This window comes from Ruditapes philippinarum, unplaced genomic scaffold (assembly GCF_026571515.1).
Source record: "Ruditapes philippinarum isolate M1 unplaced genomic scaffold, ASM2657151v2 ctg12257_1_1_1_1, whole genome shotgun sequence".
NCBI classification, from domain to species: domain Eukaryota; kingdom Metazoa; phylum Mollusca; class Bivalvia; order Venerida; family Veneridae; genus Ruditapes; species Ruditapes philippinarum.
In genome coordinates, this window is record NW_026864234.1 from 1 (window position 1) to 12808 (window position 12808).

Genomic DNA, 12808 nt, shown 5'->3' on the forward strand with positions numbered 1-12808 from the left:
AAAGAGTATAAAACAAAAATCATCTAAAACATTCAATTAAAATTTTCTTATAAAATAACATATATTGATAAATTGAAGATGGTAATAAAAACTTATTTTAAAACAATTTTCTATAAAGGAAAATTTGAAAATTTAACAATAAACAATTAAATAATCTGATTGTGGTGATCTAAAAAAAATCAGTCAGTTAGTTAAGAAAAAAGAAATTACATATGTCAGAAACTTTATAATATTCTAGAACATTGATGATTTTTTCAGAATGTATCAAGTACCAAATTACACCGAGACTGTGTCAATGAAGCTATCAGAGGTTCTGGCTGATATAGGTGTTGATGAGAGAATAGTGATGAAAAAAAGAAGAACATGGCTTCTGGTGGAATCAATACACAATCTTAATTATCAACTACTTGATAAAAAACTCAAAGGATACATTTTTGGGAGCCAATCAGAATGTACAACTACAATTGGAATGAAATCAGACATAGATCATCTTATTTGTTTAAAAATATTCCCTGCGATACAAGACTGGAGTGACTGGATACCTGGTGTACATAATCATTTGATGATTCAAGATAATTCTATATCTCCTGGATATTGTTTACTTCAAGTGCTGAAACCTGATGCTCCTCTTCCTGCTGATGGTGAATTTGACCAAGACTTATTCAAAGAGATAACAGGAAAATTGTTTTTAAAGAATTCTATAATATCTAGTGTAAATACAGATGGATTAGAATTACATGGACCAGCATATGCACAACAAGGACAACAAGGCTACAGTGATAAGGATAGTGTGTTGGCTCTACATTGTACAACATGGCCGCAACAAGCAAGGCAATGGTTAGTTCAACAAGGGGCAGGTCAATGGCCGTCTGCTGAAATGAAACAATATTGCAGCAAAACTGGATGCTTTGTTGTTCCTGTTGGATGTAGTGGCAGTGGATATGAGCAACTTGAATGGAGAATATCAACATCTTTAACAGAAAGGTGTTTAATGTTCAGCCTGAATATGACACAGATTCGCTGTTATGTCTTGATGAAAATTATTTTAAAAACATTTATAAATCCATTGTTTAATGACGTTATCACAAGTTTTATGTGTAAAACTGTACTCTTCCACTGTATATCCAATACACATTCTAACATTTGGAGAGAAAATAATTTACTTTCTTGTCTATCACTGTGTTTATATCTCCTGTACAACAATATCATTAATGAAAATTGTCCACATTTTATCATACCTGGGAACAATTTAATGAGGGGAAATATTTTACCTGCAGTTAAACCATATATTCTGGAAATGCTCAACAATATCATCAACAGTGAAGGAGTGGCAATACTTAGGATTAAATGTGATGGTCTTGGTTCCAGGCTTCATCTCAAGTTTTATAACTTCTGTCCAATCAAGACAATTGACAGTATTTCAGGAACTCTATTATGTAATCTGGCTTATAAAATATCTGAGACACTGACACATACTTATAATCATCTTAAGAACAGAAGTCCTAATGAAGCTGTAAAAATATTAAAGAACACAATACCAAAGTCATTCAACTTTCAATATGAAGGATTGTATAAGACAGCCAGTCATCTTCTGTTACCATGGTATTGTACAATACTTGGATCTGTCCTTGCTTCACTAAACATCTATCATTACAACACTGTATCAGCAGATGCCCTCAAACTCATCTCACTTGGTATGAATACAGATGTTGCATCAAGTAAACTGAAACTAGCTTCAATTCTATATTGTGTACAAGAAATACAAAAAGCTGACTCAGTACTCAGTGAGATTGAAAGAAGATATGATCTACAAATTGTTGAGCCTGTCTGTAGTTGTTATATATTTGAGAAGGAAACCATTAAGACCAGGATTCTTTGAATTATGTGACAATCATAATGAAGAAGTCTTACAGTATACAACAGCATCATGTGTTACATTTCTGCCATGTGAAATTCACTGTGTACCAAATGAACTCAGGTATGAAATGTTTAGATCTACACAAGAGGACAGAATGTTTCGTACAGAAGAAGACAACAAATGGATGGATTGTGCTGTGGTGGATTCCCTCCCTTACCTCTACTTTCTACAATACAAAGTTTACAGCCATCTTGGAAGACATGACCAGAAACAAGCTGCTCTCTTCAAACTTATCAGAACCATAAAAGAGGAACCAAACCTTGGACATCGGGAAACAGCTCTAAATCTTCTCGGAAAATGCATGGAACAAGAAGGTAGAGCTGGAGACGCTTTACAGTGTTATTTAATGTCACTTAATATAAGGGGGAGAAACAATGCTGCAAAGATTCATATTTGTATACTCCTATCTGCACTGATAAATTCAAGGACATAAAAGGTGACAATATGTTAAAAAGGAGGACAGTCAGAAAGAAATGAACAAGCTATAATTCATAACCCCGCAAAATATTGTTGTCAAATGATGTGATCCAAGCTATCCAAACGAGCATTATCAACTTTGTTTATACCGTAAACAAAACAATGACCTTTAACATCACGTTGTATGGAAGTTTGGAGGCTAAAAGAACTTCCAGCAATCCAGGAAGCATAATTTTTTTTAGCATATTTGAAAACCAGACCTGAGAGTGTACCCATATAATTACATTACAGAATTTGGCCTGCAGATGAATATAGCCAAGTTATATTCATGGAAAAATAGTTTAATTGGTAATAAAACCTTTAGTCTTAAAAGCTTAAGCACTGCCATTCAGATATTACAGGCATTGTCATTCAAATATGACTACACACTAATACAATGAGGATACTGTTTACCTTGATAAATGGTTCCTTCATCTTGTGTAAGTTTCTGTACTGTATCCTTGGTAATGAGTAGCTGACCTTTATTACTATCTAACTCGACCTTGGTGTTACTAAGTTCATTCTTCATGGTAGATAACTCCTCCTCTCTATCTTCCAGTTCCCTCTACAAGTTATATATTAGTTATTATTTTTTCAGAGTACATTGTATATATTATAATATAGGCAGGCCTTCTATAAATGATTGTTTGTAAATATAAACTGAGCCGCCAGACAAAGGCTGCATTGCAAAACAATCAATTTATATAATGCTATATACCCTGATAGGAATAATGAAAGGAATATTTATATTGATAATCAGTGCGATAGACTAGGTTAATTTGTACTTACTAGTTTTTCAAAATTGTTACTTACCAGAACAATAATTGAAGTATTATAGTAGGCATGCTGATTCAATTCTTAAATATTTCATAAAACTTTTGAATTCTCAATAAGCTTATACAGTCAACTATACCTTTGTATTTTGTAACTTTAAATGAAAGACATCAAGTGTACTTGTTGATGATGTAACTACGAGGGTTGTTCGGAAAGTTTTGAGATTGGGTCAATATTTAGCGTTGGAAAAGATAAAATCAAACAAGAGTTTACTATGTATTACTTTAATACCTCATCTATTATAGTGTAAAATTTCATAAGAATAGCTTCATGTATACAAAAGCTACAAAGCGTTAGGCACAGACACTACCGGTGACCCGGCGCACGCAACGACGTTATCCGACGTTGCCGTTATTTCCAAAGTTTAACGTCACCGTAGAAAAGTCAACTGCTACTCCTTTTCAAAGTATCTTCCTTCACAACGTACATCGAAACCCTAGACATTGCAAGTGTCTCAGTTAACATTTTGTGAGCAGTTGCCGTACCTACATCACAAACTTCTGCAACTTCTCTTACTGTTATGCGACGGTCGCACTGAAGCGCTTTTCTTGCAAGTGTCAGTTTATCGTCGATGACGGATGGGCGACCGCTCCTTTCCTTGTCTTTTGTTGACGTTCTGCCATCTCGAAACTCTTTATGCCATCTAAATACCAATGGTCGACTAACAGTACGTCCGTTGTTTGCCTGTTCTAGAAGTTGCTTAGTTTCTGTTGGCGTTTTCCCAAGATTAACGCAAAACTTAATAAAAACACGCTGTTCCTCTTTTGACGGTGTTTCCATAGCCGTTGTCTTGTCGCGCACGTATTGCTATAATGATCTGCGGTAACGGCTTAAACAACTAGCGGAAATGACGTCCTTAAGTTGGAAGTGACGTCATAAAATTTTCGTGACGTTTGGCGCAATTTTAGGGGCTCTTTTTATTCAGTAAGAAAACTTATAACAAGAAAATAGTCCGTGCGCCAGGATGCGTAGACAGGTGTTGCTATGGAAACGATTATATGCCGTATAGTAACGTTACAACGTTTTAAAGAGATAACTCGGATAAATAACATATTAAGCTATAATTTGTATTAAATAATATTCGCATCTGTAATTAGAAACAGAGAAAATCATATTGTCTCAAAACTTTCCGAACAACCCTCCTAAATGTTTAACTAAGTTCCTATTGAACCATCTCTGCATGTATAGTTTCATACTTGTAGTAACTATTTTTCATTATGTAAAAAGTCAAAATGTTTTTATAAAAATGTTAAATACAATTAAACTATATTATTGTGGTTGAATTTTGTCTTCTTTTTAAAGCAACTTAATCTAACAAAACATATGACCAAAATTACTCTTCTTAATAATCTTAAAGTTTTTTAGTTTGGTTTTACATCCCAACAAAACTGTAAAGGTCATATGGCGACTATCCAGCATAACTGGTGGAGGATGCCATCACATGCCCCCCCCCCTCTTTGCCTTATTTCAGACACAAACAGGCTCCTGAGAAGAACTATTATGAAGGCTAGCTGGACAGCTTCCTCAACTGAAAGAATCCAATATCCCTGGCAGGATTTGAGCCTACAGTGATAGGGAGCAAGTTGTTTGAAGTCAATGACCTTGACCTCTTGGTCACAGATAACAAATACTAGTAATCATTATGTTTATGTGGCACCAACATTTTAAACGTCAAATACTGAATTTTAAGCTTTACCAGTAGACTTGAGGTGCGCTTCTGAGCATAGTTTCAGGCATGAACGGGCACCTAAGTAGAACAGGTTAGATGGATAGTTTTTCCTCACATTTAAGGATACAAAGTCAATGGTCAGGATTCAAACACATAGTGGTGAGGGACAATGAATCAGAAGTCAATGACCATAACTACTCCGCATAGGATGCGCAACATAATCATTCAGAAAAAGAATAGTTTAAGAAAACTGTAAAATAACTTATAAAGAATACCAACTTTTAGCTTGTCGACAACTTCTAGCTCAGACTGGTATTTATCACATAGTACTGTATGATCGTGCTGTAAAACTTCAAAGTCATGTGACAATATTTTATAATCTTCCATCCATTTAGAGACTGAATTTTTCTCCTCTGCTAGCTGTAAATAACATCAACAACTAAACAGAAACTGTAACATTGTATAACAGAAAACGGTAAACAGAACCAAGTTAACACATCATATATGTTAAATTTACTTGGTGATAGCATTAGTTTAACAATTGAACATTTACTTTAAATCTTTCCTCTTTCTTATGCTGTGTTCTCACCGCCGATCAGATCAACTCGATCAAGCAATCGGGTACCGGTCTAGTACTGTCTGCATGCGTGATCGGGGTTGGTCGGAGCGGTCTACCTCTGTCGGCATGGCTCGGGCTTCTTACGATCTGGTAGGGTGGAAATCTGGCAACGATCAAGCAGAGGTCCATTTAGTCTAGTTGAGATCGTGTATGACTTGCGTATAGGTCTGGGTGATCGAGAAGAAGTCGGGATGTTGGTCGGGTTGTCATCGAGAAGAAGTTGTAAAACATCGTGTAGGGTCGACTTGAGGTCATGTAGGAGTCGTGAATGTGCATTTAATCCAGCTTTGTCGGCTTCATCGGGGAATTAATGTGATCGGGACAATCGAGTTGATCTGATCGGCGGTGAGAACATAGCATTGAGATCTTATAAGTAATTGAAATTAAAATAGATATTTTAACATCCAACGAAAAATTTGGAAACTACACTTTACCACCTAAAATAACAAGTCAAATAAGTAAACAATCAAACAAAATTCCAAGTTTTAATTAATGAAACAACTACTTACGGAATTCTTTTCTATTTCAAGACGCTTCTCTAGAGACCCATTAATACCCGTTAAATTTTTCAAGTCTTCATTTAATTTATCCACTTTATTTCTTAACAGAGTTACTTCAGATTCCATCCCTGCCAAGTTATGTTTTGTATTTCGTAAATCAGATTCTAGAGTTAATATTGCGTTGTCTTTGTTCCTTGAATCTTTTTCCGTTGATTTTTGAGTAGTTTCTGTTCTCTCAATCTATGAAGAAAGAAGTTATGAATTTATTAACAATACCATTTTCTCCCAAAATATCTTGAAAAATTAAACAAAACAAAACACAGAAAGTTTAATTCTGCACACACAAAAAAACCAAGTCGCAAAATCCCATCATTGTGCTCTAAGACACTTGATAAGTTTCATTAAAATATCTTATTCATTGAGTAAGGTCAAGTTTAAAGTTCAAATGAAATTGTTAAATTAAATATAATTTTAAACCAGTTGAAAAGATTATTCTAAATACAATCCTTTTACTATCATTTTTTTCTTCTTTTTTTTCCATCTTATGTGACACTAACACAGTAAAGGTCCTACAGCAATTTTCCAGCTTTACTGGTAAAACTAGGCCCCAAATGCCCCCTTCATTAATTTATTTCAAGCATGCACCTAAGCTGAACCACCAGATGATGAAAGAATCCAATGTCCATAACAAGATTCAAGCCCATAGGGATGAGGGGTCTATTTTGGAGTAATTATATTGTACTGAAATTGTAATTGTAATTTGAAATTAACTGTATAACTGGAGTAATTTGGCTTACTTTCCTAATGACATCTTGAATCTCAACCTTTCTCTCATCGTTGTTTTTTCTCTCAATCTCAAGCTCTTTCTCCAGGTGAGATTTCTCGTTCTGTAACTTAGTTCTCTCCCCTACCAGAAACTGATTTACCTCCCTTGTTGATACTGCTTCTTTCATCTGTTCAAATGAAGTTTTGTTGATAAACATTTAATAACCATGAATGTTTGTTTGTTTTTCTGGTTTTTATGCCAAACTTTTACATGTGTATTTGAGTCATATCTTGACAGTCGCTTCACCAAACAATCTTTCCTAGATAACTAACCAGTTATTACCAATTTTTATGCCATTGACAGACCGCTAATCCCAGCTGATTGGTGACAAACAAATGACTATCAGATTCAATGTTTAAGGCTCATTATTAAAGAGAGGGTACTATGATGAAGATAGAAATCAAATTTCATTAGATTATCAACAATGTGTGTGTTTTTAGCTTGGTAGATTGTAGCATTCATAGTTACTTTTCTCATAATCATAGAAAAATAAGCACAGGTAACATTTAAAAAAGAATCATTATTCCTTAATGCCCTTATACTGTAACACTAACATTACGTCTGTATAACTCATATAACGTCACATCAAAATAAATGCACAATCATGCCAAACTATTTATGGAATGAATATAAATTAAATTCACTATTATACAGGAAAAAAGTTGTACAATTATTTTACCTTGAGAGTGAGTTCTGAGATCATTCTAGCTATGTCTTCTCTATTTGCTATACTGTCATTGTGTACTAGCTCCACTTTACGGTGTAAAAAATCTATCTCTATAAGCTGCCGGCTAAACATAGATAATAAGACATTAATTTAAATGATGGAAGCTAAAAATAGTAAAACAAGTAAAGTAACATCATATTACTTGAATAAGACTGCATTTTTTAATTTTAATGCCACCTCATGAAAAGCAGGAACAAAAACAGATTATCATTTGCGTGTACTTTACCTTAAGGTATTAGGACCCTAATGGGCACTATCAGGAACAAAAAAATTGACATCATAAGTCAGATGTATACCTTAAAGTACACCTGTATGCAAAATTTAAACAAAGTTTACCATACGGAAATCAATTATGGCCACTTTTCTGAACTCAAGCTAGGATGTTATGAGGGCCCTTTTTTAGAAAGTAGGAACCTTTAAATAATCTGCAATAACATTCTAATGAAAAATGTTTTCCCATTAATTTTTGGTAAGAAACAAAAAGTACCATTCAGCTAACAATCCAAATAAGCAAAATTATGGTTTCTACTTAAATTTATGATATCTGTAAAAAATGTTACCCTATCCCACCCATTTTTACCACGTTTCTGACCATTTTTCTACTTAGGGAGCCTAATTAAAAAAATTCTTAAAATTTACCCAAATGAGTGCCTGTTTTCAAAGTTTCCCTAAATTTTTAAAAAAGTATATTGGTTGATCATGTTAAATATGAAATACTTTTACCGTCTAGTTTTGATTATATTACACTTTGAAAATATCAGGTACCATATTTATTACTAGATTTAGCATAATTTAGCCAATAAATACCTATATAAATTAAAAAATCAAAATTAAACACTTTTTTCTTTCCAAATGGGACATGAGAGATACATAAATAATGTTAAAAGAAAAAAAGAAAGAAAAAAAATTTGACCCTTCTGGGGATTGAACCCATGGCCCTCATTTTCAATTTAGTTAACAGTAGTTCTAGCCTATTTGAATACTCTTCAAAGCGGAGGTATTAGGGTGCTAATACCTTAAATACTCAATGTCAATACAAAGACGGGATAAATTGCTTGTACTTAACCTCAAAATGGTCAATGTCAAAACAAAGATGGGATAAACATTTAAGCATGCGAAAGAAAACAAATATGTATATGGTATCCCGTCTGTACATTTTCCATGAATTTCCATGAAAACTTCCGAAAGTTTCATGAAAATTGCCGACTCTGGATAATTCGGACTAGTTTTCCGGAGTTGTTCAAAGATAACTGAAAAGAAATCGTGAATTTTCATGTACTTCTTCATGAATTTCCAGAGCTTTTTTCATGAAACTTTTCCAGTGTTTTCCATGACAATAATCCAGAGTTTTAAAAGCAACTCTGGAAATTGTTCTGCTAAAATGACATACTACTCCGGAAAAACTGTTCCAGAGTTACTCTGAGAAATGTTCCGGAGTTACTCTGGAAAATGTTCCAGAGTCGCTCTGGAAAAAGTTCTGCAGTAAGAAAATAGGATCTGGAGTGAGATGTTATTAGCCTTGAAATAATTCTGGAATTATTATGGAATTCACTCTGGAACATTCTGGAATTACTATGGAATTCACTCTGGAACATTTTGGGATTATTACTGAAATGATGTTTGCATACTAAAATCAAATGACCTTTTAATTTGCATTTGTGTTTTTATTAGCAAATACAAAAAAGTACTCTAGTCGTCTAGAATTCAAACACTAATAGTAATTTGCACATTTCACAATTATGTCTAAGTCAGAGTGTTTTATTCAAACAAATGTAGTTTAACATCCATCTAGTACACATGTATATATCCTTCACTTCACATGATACAACATCTTCTTGACTTGTGTTGTGACCTCTCCGATGGATACTGAAAAATTGAATTAATTGTATATAAATACATGTACTTAAGTTATATGCACAATGTCAATATCATTAGTATTATTTAAACATGATTGATAAAAAACATGAAAGGGTGAAAAAAGTTAAGATGGAAAACTTTCAATTAAATGATTTTTGCAGAATATCAGCACAGAGTTATCAAGTAAACACCATGCTTTGATGAAAATAATTTATTTTTGGTCAAAATTAACATTATGATAAACTTGTGTCAATTATTTCCCTGCTTTTCCTATATCTATGTAATGACAACTTTATGTAATGGCAGTTTAAATTACTCAATGTTTTCACAAGTACTTAATTACCACTGAAAGTTTGAGATGTGTTCAGTAGAGTCAGTATAGAGATATGTCCAGTGGAGTCAGCAATAATATATGCATAAAACATGAAGAACAACATTTTGTTCAGTGTTTGGAAAATAGCATGCATTTATATGAAAACTTCGCCTTTTTTCAACAAAACAAACTAAATTATTACCAGGATAGTTTTGTAAGCATTCTGTAGTACATTTATTCATTTTCCTCATCTGATATCCTTTGAGTTGAAACATCTCATGTGACTCCAAGACTTGAAAGTTTGCAACCTAATATGTTGAAATAATAAACATATGTACATGAGTAACAAGAAATTACACTTAAGGCATATTATGAATTTCCTTAAATGTGAATTTGGAAATTCATTGCTTGATATGGAATCTGTTTAAATCAAAAATATTTTGAATGGAAAATTTAATAATAATTATCTCTGATTTAAAAATTTCCCGCCATTATTTAAAAATGAAAAAGATTTTCTTAATTTACTATTAATATTGAAAAGTTACATTTATGTAGAAATACAATCACTAAAACAGTGTATACTTGCAAATAAAGTTTGAAAAAACTAAAATAATAAGTGTTAAAAAATAAAAATACATTTGTACTTACTGTTAGAAATGGTTATATACATGTAGTTCCCTCCATTTTAACTGAATGGGCTTGATGGGCTTATTACGGTTTTATTTTGTTTAACTTGAAGTGTTTATTTTGCTAACTGCTACTTTTAATTACAGTGAGTACACATGTATGACCAAACTCAATGCTAAGTAATTAAATTCATTTGTTCTTGCTGTTTTTATATCTAGTCAACAATTTACAATTGTGTCAATGTCATATTTTAAATTGTCTTTATTTTCATTATGTCTTAAAACCAGAAAGCTGTCTTATATAAAAAAAATCATTTATGCCTACTTAGGAAACAATATTAAAGTTTAATGTATTAAGTGAAGTATACGTAAATGCAGAAATCAAATGAAAATTTCCTAAGACCAAAACTTACTCAAAAATGACTAAGTGTTTTCCAGAGTAAAACTCCTTGAAAATTGTCTAAGTGTTAACTTTCCAGAACTGTTTCATGGTTATTTCTTTGATGAAAAAGTCAAGTTCCAAAGTTCCCCACAAAAAATTGTTCCAGAGTACTCTGTAAATACTGTGGAAAAAAGCTTGTTTCCATGAAAATTCATGGAAATTCATGGAAAATCGGTTATTTTCCAGAGTTTTTCCAGAAAGACTGTGGTAAATCTACAGACGGGATGTCAATATAAAGGTAATTGCATTAACAAATGATAAGTTATAAGGACTAAAAAATGTAAACCCTTGACATTAATGGTTAACATAGGTTAAATATAGGCCAGGTTCATATAAAGCATATAAAATTAATAAAAGGTGTCCACATGTACTAATTATTTTGTAAAATATGAAAGACATAACTTTTCTTTTTATTTTAGGTTGGTCCCAGCAAACACAAGACGTCACACTGACGTCAAATTTAAGTCAGGTTCTGACGTCGGATGACGGTCGGAAAAAACGGTTGGATTTGAAAGTTTTTTGACGGTAGAAGTCAGAATCTAACCATTATCTAACCATTTTCTAATAAAAATCTGACCATTTTCCGACCAAAATCTGACCGTTATCTAACCAGTTTCTGACCATTTTCCGACCTCAATCTGACCATTTTCCGACCTCAATCTTACCATTTTTAGATCTAAATCTTAACCCTTTTCTGCTCTTAATCTGGCCATTTTCTGACCTTAATCTGATCATTTACCTAATCCTTCTTGTTTACCATGTAATAAATATTTTCTGGCCAATCCTGATTTGATCAAATTTAATGTAACTCATTCTATTAAGTACCTTTCACTCCAATGAAATGTATAACAAAAAAATCAAAGGAAAAATATGTTTTTATGTTTTTTTTATTTAAAATAAAAGTTGCGATTTAAAGTTGATACATACAGGTTTATTAAATTCTGCAAGGCTTAATACTTTTCATAAATTAAACAAAACATAAAATAAGTTAATAACAAAACAAAAAGTATTACAAAAACAATGACATAAATGATACTAAGAAAACATATACAAATATTAAAGAGCAAAATAATGTTTGTACATTTCTATCAAAGTTTGCCTTATCAAATAAAATAATGAAAATATTATACTTTAAGAAAAGTTAAAAGATTCGGGTAATAATGTTTCAAGCAATTAATGACAGATTTTCAGTATTTTAACTATAATTATACAGCATTACTAAAACATTTTGTGCTATATTTTGACCTCCTTTTGATAATTGTCACTGACGTATTAATTACTTCCGTTTAATTATTTTACAAAGTTAAACTTTTAAATATATACGAGAATTAGCACGAATTTGGAGTTTAGATATAGGACCTTCTCTCACCACCCCCTCGCCTGTCCGGAAAATATGTTAATGTCCAATAGGGTTTGTGATATCATTTTCACTGAAAGAAAAAGAAATTTATGAAAATTGGAAAAATAACAAGCAAAAATTTTTTTGTGGTTATCTGCCCGTTAGAAATTTTGAAAGCTGTCTTTACTTAATGAACAATTTTGGTAACTTTTAACAAAAATTAAAAGTAAATATAAATACTGAAAATTTAAAAGACCGCTATAAAATTCCAGTTTAGTATGGATTATAGTATGTAATAGAATTTACAAAATCTTACTTTCCCTTGTTTCTTTTTTACATATTTCACATATTTCTGTCCCTCCGACCTTTGAGAGCATGACCAACACATGAACTACCCGAAAAGAAAATTATATTCTAACTTACGTATAGACCTTTTTACAAAACAATTTTCCATATCAACGAATGCTGCATTTCGCGCAATAACGATGTCTACAGTCTATCATACTTTAAAGCTTTAATAGATGCGATTTCATGTAATGTCACCCAAAAAATATTAATTTTGGGATGACTTAAGGCGGTAAGTACTGAAAACGTGAATGTATTTTTAACAGATCTACGAAAATATGCGGGACTAATAAATCAATGGTCAAAAAGGGCACACACATGTCGTTTGTTTAAGGTA

At 32.4% G+C, this 12808-nt stretch overlaps 3 protein-coding genes across 3 annotated transcripts; 1 reads left to right on the top strand and 2 right to left on the bottom strand.

Annotated features, from left to right (window-relative positions):
* Positions 1-211: 211 nt before the first annotated feature.
* LOC132724941 (uncharacterized) lies at positions 212-2391 on the top strand. The gene has a single exon (XM_060709926.1). It carries the CDS (start codon positions 260-262, stop codon positions 1877-1879), a length of 1620 nt encoding a protein of 539 aa, XP_060565909.1. The 5' UTR covers positions 212-259; the 3' UTR covers positions 1880-2391.
* Positions 2392-2756: 365 nt separating this feature from the next.
* On the bottom strand, positions 2757-7621 carry LOC132724939 (golgin subfamily A member 5-like). Its single transcript, XM_060709923.1, has 5 exons — positions 7502-7621; positions 6794-6949; positions 6006-6236; positions 5157-5297; positions 2757-2939 (listed from the first exon to the last, which is right to left on the bottom strand). The coding sequence occupies exons 1-5, from the start codon at positions 7619-7621 to the stop codon at positions 2757-2759; spliced, it is 831 nt and encodes a 276-aa protein (XP_060565906.1).
* Positions 2953-4471, bottom strand: LOC132724938 (protein GVQW3-like). Its single transcript, XM_060709922.1, has one exon. The coding sequence runs from the start codon at positions 3986-3988 to the stop codon at positions 3593-3595; it is 396 nt and encodes a 131-aa protein (XP_060565905.1). The 5' UTR covers positions 3989-4471; the 3' UTR covers positions 2953-3592.
* Positions 7622-12808: the final 5187 nt, after the last annotated feature.

What these genes read in the sequence shown, in the direction of transcription:
- LOC132724939 (XM_060709923.1), bottom strand. Translation starts at nt 7,621, where the DNA reads ATGTTTAGCCGGCAGCTTATAGAGATAGATTTTTTACACCGTAAAGTG. An exon ending in TCTCAGAACTCACTCTCAAG is followed by an intron (nt 6,950 to 7,501) that starts GTAAAATAATTG and finishes TCATTTGAACAG; the next exon opens with ATGAAAGAAGCAGTATCAAC. An exon ending in AAGTTGTCGACAAGCTAAAA is followed by an intron (nt 2,940 to 5,156) that starts GTTGGTATTCTT and finishes TATAACTTGTAG; the next exon opens with AGGGAACTGGAAGATAGAGA.
- LOC132724938 (XM_060709922.1), bottom strand. Translation starts at nt 3,988, where the DNA reads ATGGAAACACCGTCAAAAGAGGAACAGCGTGTTTTTATTAAGTTTTGC.
- LOC132724941 (XM_060709926.1), top strand. Translation starts at nt 260, where the DNA reads ATGTATCAAGTACCAAATTACACCGAGACTGTGTCAATGAAGCTATCA.